Source organism: Priapulus caudatus, unplaced genomic scaffold, assembly GCF_000485595.1.
Source record: "Priapulus caudatus unplaced genomic scaffold, Priapulus_caudatus-5.0.1 Scaffold5207, whole genome shotgun sequence".
Taxonomy (NCBI): Eukaryota; Metazoa; Priapulida; class Priapulimorpha; order Priapulimorphida; family Priapulidae; genus Priapulus; species Priapulus caudatus.
Genome location: NW_014582268.1, coordinates 7,844 through 14,382, shown reverse-complemented (window position 1 = coordinate 14,382; position 6,539 = coordinate 7,844). Strand labels below are relative to the sequence as shown.

Here is a 6,539-nt window from a genome sequence, read left to right as displayed (position 1 = left end):
GTTGCTGCTGCTGCTGCTGCTGATACTGCTACTACTGCTACTGCTGCTGTTGCTGCTGCTACTGCTACTGCTGTTGCTGCTGCTGCTGCTGTTGCTGCTGCTGCTACTGCTGTTGCTACTGCTGCAGCTGCTGATACTGCTACTGCTGCTGTTGCTGCTGCTACTGCTACTGCTGTTGCTGTTGCTGCTGCTGCTGCTGCTGCTGCTGCTGTGCCGATAGTGGTGGTGATGCTATGGTGGTGGATGGGACGGAGCTGTAGCAGCAGTGAGGTTACATGAGCTAGGCCACCCTACCCCCATAACCAGCTTAATGTCAGAGCTGTGAGCTTACGCCCAGAGTTAGCGGGATAGCTTTGAGCAGATCAGTATGCACTGCTGTGTCTATGTATGAGTCTGAGAGGGGATCCGCGANAAATGCTCATATAGTATAGCCGCATACGCTTTGGTACGTGAGCGTGTCTTGTAAAATGTTTTTAAACACGAACGAGGCCATGGGCGTCTGTGCGTGAGAGCGTGGCAGCAGCAGCACCCAAACCGGTATAGTTAGCCCCAGCAGACGACCCACTCACACACGTACGCCCGCTATATATAATAATATATATAATACGTGTGTGTGCGTGCGTATGCGTGTGCGTGTGCACGTGTGTACGTGTGTATCTTTTATGTCTCTGTGCTTCTTTGTGCACGTTGTGATTTACGTGCGTTTTATGTATGTATATAGGTATGAGCGGTCCCTGTTACACCGTAACCCTACCCGTGTTCTTATCTATCCAGGTATATCTGGCTCCACCCGTCTATCACCATCATCCCGATGCTCTAAGATTTATATAGTGATGCTAGCATAGCAGCAGCAGATTAACGTGCTACTAAAAGCCTATAAACTGTATGAGAGATGCTAGCATAGTTTCAGATAAACGTGAGTTATAAATCGCATGAATTGTAGGAGTTATGCAAAAGCACATGGGCTGTGTAGTAGTTATGCAGTGTATGCGCATGCGAACAGTTTGTATTGATTGTCGCTTACCTGTCATCAATATATGCGAGTATATTCTCACTGTTTCTCCAGGTATGTCACAGTTAGGTTATATACGGTGCTGCTGCTGTTGCTGTTGCTGCTGCTGCTGCTGCTGCTGACTGCTATTAGCTGCGTTGGCTGCAAACCGCTGTGCTGCTGCTACTGCTACTGCTGTTCGCTGCATCTGCAGCTGCTGTGCTGGCTGCTGTTTTCTGCTGGCTGCTGGCTTTGTTGCTGCTGTTGCGGCTACTGGCTATGCTGCTGCTGCGTACTGCGGCTGCTACTGCTTGCTGCTGCTGCTCGCTGCTGCTGCTGCGCGCTGCTGCTGTGTCGATAGTGGTGGGATGCATGGTGGTGGATGGACGGAGCTTAGCAAGCAGTGAGAGTTACATAACATGAGCATGGCTCACCCTACCCCCAATAACCAGCTTAATGTCAGAGCTTGGTGAGCTTACGCCCAAGTTTAGCGGGATTGCTTTGAGAGATCAGTATTACGCTGTTGTATGTATGAGTCGAAGAGGGATCCGCGAGCCCTGCGTCTTGTGCGTGAAGACCATGTCGGTGTGTGGGCGTTGTGTGCGTGCGGGTGGCGTGCGTGTGGTTGTGTCGCGCGCGCGGAGGCGAGCGTGTTAGGTGTTCCCCTGTTGTCGCTATCGTATTGTTCTTGTTGTTCTTGTTCTTGTTGTTCCTTTCTCCTCTTTCTCCCCTCTTCTTCTTCTTCGTCTTCTTCTTCCTATTTCTAGCACGTTTGCATCCAGTCTATACAGTGAAAGGAATGATAGCATGAGGCTTATAATGGGAAGTACTGAGAGGCAAAGCACGAGAGACGCAGGATGCGAGATATTCACGTTATAATTATAGCTATAATCTCAAGGGAAGGGTGAGGGAGAGGGGTAGAGATGAGAGAAGAGGGGAAGGAAGGAGAGAGGAGAGAAGAGGGAAAGGGGAGAGGAGGGGGAGGGAGGGGGAAGGAGCGAGGAGAGGAAACAAAGAGGAAGGGGAAGAGAGTGAAGGGAGCGAGGGCGGGAAAGGGGGCAAGAGAAAAATAGGAGAGAGCAAAGAGAGGGGAAAGTGGAGGGAGGGAACGAGTGGAATGGAAGGAGAGGGAGGAGAAGAAGGAAGGTGAAGAGGGAGAGAGGTGAGTGTACGGGAAGGAAGTAAGGGAGAAGGCGAGGGAAGGAGAGGACGCAGGAGGGAGGGAGAGGTGAGTGAGGATAGGTGAGAGGTGAGATGGAAGGCGGAGAGGAAGCAGGAGGGAGGGAGCGCGGGGTGAGCTACTCAGCCAGGCAGCAGGAGGGAGGGAGCGCGGGGTGAGGTACTCAGCCAGGCAGCAGGAGGGAGGGAGCGCGGGGTGAGCTACTCAGCCAGGCAGCAGGAGGGGGAAGGGGAGCGCGGGTGCAGACTATTCTCATCCAGGCAGCAAGGAGAGGGAGGGAGCGCGGGTGAGACTACTAACAGCACAGGTCAGCGAGGAAGGGAGCGCAGGGGTGAGCATAAGTACATAACAGCCAGCAAGCAGGACAGGAGAAAGAGGAGGCGCGGGAGTGAAGCCTACTCAGAAGCAGAGACAGCAGCAGGAGGGAGAAGAGCAAGACGGGATGAGCAACTAAAAAAATATCAAGCCAGGCAGCAGGAGGGAGGGAGCGCAGGGAATGAGCTACGAACTACAAGCCAGGCAGCAGGAGGAATGGGAGCGCAGGGAGAAGTGAGCTAACTGCATGAAACAGGACCAGAAACAGAAAGAGGAGAGGAGCAGCGAGGATGAGACACATTAAAAACAGCCAGAAGGCAGGAGGGAGAGAGAGAGCGCGGAGTTGAGAGGAATATACAGAAAACCAAGAAGCAAAACAGAGAGGGAGGGAAGAGCACAGCGGAGAGATGAGCTAAATATAAAACAGCCAGGACAGACAAGAGAGGGAGAGGGAGCGCGGGATGAACTACCAGACCAGGCAGCAGAGGAAGGGAGCGCCACCAGCGCGGGTGACTACTAAAAAAACAGAAACACAGGCAGCTCGGTACACGATGTATTCCGATTCGTGTAATTACCAGACACATACATGCACGGAGCAAGTGAAGGATACAAAGCGCACAAACGAGCACCTGCTCACAACGATCCACCTGAAGCATCTAACGCATCCAAGTAACCAAAATAAACAAAATCGACAAACGACGGAGTAAAACACCAACCACCAAATAACCAAGCAGCAGCAGCAGACAGCGAGGACAGCACATGGCAGAATAAAAGGAGCGGCAAGTAGCAACAGACAGCCAGAACAGGAGCAGGAGTCGAGGCAGTAGACAAGCAGCAAGCAGCAGAGGCAGGAGGCGGCAAAGAGCAGCAGATAGAACCAGCTGTTTCCGACATAAACGCCGAAGTATATACTCAGGAGATGACCAGCTTAAAGAAGAGTATGTGGATGCGTGACGAATAATTCATGTACAACAGTGTTGTTAATGAACAAAATCACTGATTAAATCAGATAGTGACGAATAATCGTAATCGGCTAATCGAGACAAGGATTCTGAATGTGTAAGTGTTGAAGATTCCTTATGGAAAACCAACATGTCAAAACTAAACCACAACTCTATTTCACATCTTAATATGCTAAAACTAAATCGGCACCTTCTCTGACATCTCAATCTCTCTCAGCACGATTCACGTCTTACCTCTCCATCTTGACTAACTCATCTCATCTCTCTCACTCTCTCTATCTCCATCTCTATCTGCATAACTCACTCTCATCTCTGCTCAGTCTTCTCTCTCTCTCTCTCTCTCTCTCTCTCTCTCTCTCTCTCTCTCTCTCTCTCTCTCTCTGTCTTTCATTGTCCATCATTCCTTTCTCTCTCCATCTCTCGTATCCTCAACATTATACAAAACACGAGTTTTAGACTGCAGCATTGTCGACTACGCTATGGGTACATACAACGCATCTTTTCTCATTTGCAGGAAAGGCGACAGTCTTCGAGTACCAGGGGGAGGGTCCGCCCCACAATGCCCCTCCCTACGGTCCAGGAGATGCTGGTCCTCATTACAATCCCCAATATGGCCCCCCAGGTTCAGGACCCCAATATGGATCCCCTGGCGGAGGACCCCAATATGGCCCCCAGGGCGGGGCACCTCCTTATGGACCCCAGGGTGCCGGACCCCAATATGGCCCCCAAGGAGGGGCACCCCAATATAGCCCCCAGGGTGGGGGACCGCAGTACGTGCCGCAAGATGGCGCCATGTACCACCCGCAGGGGGCGCCACCGATGTCTGGGCCATACACGGCACAACCGCAACCCGGTGCCAATGTCGTGGTAAGTGTGTGCGTGGTGTGTGCTGTGTTACGTTGTGGTGTGGTTGCGTGTGTGCGGTGCCGTGTGGTTGTGCGTGCTTGCGTGTCCCCCTTGTTGGCGTGGTGTGTGTGTGCGTGCGTGCGTGTTGCGTGCGTGTGTGGTTGTGTGCGTGCTGCTGTCTGATGTGCCCGCCTGCGGGCCGCCCGTGTGATGGTGTAATGTTGTTGTGTTGTTGTGTGTGTGTCGTTTGCGTGCGTGTGTGGGCGTGGCGGTGTGTGTGTTTGTGGTGTGTGTGGTGGAGTGTGTTTGGGTGTGGGTGTGCGTTGGCTGCGGGTCCCTGTTTGCCTGCGGGCCGCGTGTGTGTTGTTGTGTGTGTTGTATAGTTATCCGAAATATTTGTAATCGTCATTGGCCAACTTTAAAAGAATTGAGAGAGGGGGGGGAAAGTGAGAGCAAAAGAAGTAAGGGAGTTGCAGAGCAAAGAAGGCGAGGAGCGAAAGAGCGGAGAGAGAGAGAGAAAGAGAGGAGAATAGAGAGAGGAGAGAGAGAGGAGCATGAGAGAGGATGTGAGCAGAGTGAGACGAGGAGAAAAGCAGAAGAGCGAGAAGAAAAGACGAGAACAGAGGATGAGAGAGGAGAGAGAAAGAACACAAGTAGAAGTGTGTGAGTAAGAGTGGGAGGAGACGCGAGCGATGGAGCGAGAAGAGAGAGAGATGAGAGAGAGAGAGAGAGCGCGAGAGAGAAAGAGAAGAGAAGCGNCGTTGTAGATCGCGAAGGAAGTAAGAAACGTAACGAGGTAATAAAGGACGTCTGGATTATTGACGACATTATTAGTGCTCTAGTGACGCTGCTAACAAAGGTGACAACAATAATTGTAGTAATTATCTATAGGATGAATAACGACTATAATTACTGTTGACACCTTCGTTAGGAGCGTCACCACTGGACTAATAATGTCTCCAATAATCCAGGTGACCTTTATTACCTTGCTGTCGCGCTTGTTTCCGTCACGATCTACAACGCCATGTCGCGTTCTACGATGCTGTGGGTTTGCTACGTTGCAGTACTATCAGTCAACATGCTAACTGACAATTCCATGCCTCTCTATCTCTCACGAATGAGCAAAATTTATCCTATATCTCGTGACCGCTATATGAATAACCTGTATAATCTGGTACATGGCACGCAACCAATGCCACACACATGGAGGGATTGGGGAAGAGGGAGAGAGAGGGGGAGGAAGGGTGAGAAGCAGAGAAGGAGAGGGGTAGAGCACGGACTCTCAAATTCCATAATATAATGGGGGAAAATCGGTTTGAAACACGCACAAACACACACATATATATGTATATATATATATATGTATATATATATATATGGATATATATATATGTAGATATATATATATGTATATATATATATGTATATATACATATTTCTAACCTCGTGGCGCCACCTACCAACGGCCGCTCGCGACGACGCGGGCGGGGCGGGTGCGGATCTCGCGACTCGGTGATGTTTTGGCAAGCTGCCAGTACAGAGGTGGTTGCTAGGGTGGTTGCTAGGCAGTTAGTTGTTGTTACCAGTCCTCCATGTCCATACATGTATATATATGTATATATATACATATATCCGAGCAGCAGCCGGCGAAGTCTCTCATCTCTCAGACCAAGGCGAAAAAGTTCATCAAATACGCGATCATCTGCGGCGTCATCTGCTGGATCATATACGTCATCGGGATCATACTCCGCGCCATACGTGATACTCCTTAACCTGTACATACACACAATCATTAATTATTAATAATTAATTAATTANTACTTCCTTCGCGATCTACAACGCTATGTCGTGATCTACAACGCTATGTCGCGATCTACAACGCTATGTCGTGATCTACAACGCTATGTCGCGATCTACAACGCTATGTCGTGATCTACAACGCTATGTCGTGATCTACAACGCTATGTCGTGATCTACAACGCTATGTCGTGATCTGCGACATAGCGTTGTATAGCGTTGTAGATCACGACATAGCGTTGTAGATCGTCGCGATCTACAATGCTATGTCTTGATCTACAATGCTATGTCGCGATCTACAACGCTATGTCGTGATCTACAACGCTATGTCGTGATCTACAACGCTATGTCGTGATCTACAACGCTATGTCGCGATCTACAACGCTATGTCGTGATCTACAATGCTATGTCGTGATCTACAACGCTATGTCGTGATCTACAACGCTAT

At 50.1% G+C, this 6,539-nt stretch overlaps 1 protein-coding gene across 1 annotated transcript; it reads left to right on the top strand.

The window, feature by feature from the left end:
• Positions 1-3,037: 3,037 nt before the first annotated feature.
• On the top strand, positions 3,038-5,379 carry LOC106819933 (proline-rich proteoglycan 2-like). The gene is made up of 3 exons (XM_014824499.1): positions 3,038-3,155; positions 3,963-4,315; positions 5,359-5,379. The coding sequence occupies exons 1-3, from the start codon at positions 3,038-3,040 to the stop codon at positions 5,377-5,379; spliced, it is 492 nt and encodes a 163-aa protein (XP_014679985.1).
• Positions 5,380-6,539: the final 1,160 nt, after the last annotated feature.

What these genes read in the sequence shown, in the direction of transcription:
- LOC106819933 (XM_014824499.1), top strand. Translation starts at nt 3,038, where the DNA reads ATGTATTCCGATTCGTGTAATTACCAGACACATACATGCACGGAGCAA. An exon ending in GAAGCATCTAACGCATCCAA is followed by an intron (nt 3,156 to 3,962) that starts GTAACCAAAATA and finishes TCTCATTTGCAG; the next exon opens with GAAAGGCGACAGTCTTCGAG. An exon ending in AACCCGGTGCCAATGTCGTG is followed by an intron (nt 4,316 to 5,358) that starts GTAAGTGTGTGC and finishes GCTACGTTGCAG; the next exon opens with TACTATCAGTCAACATGCTA.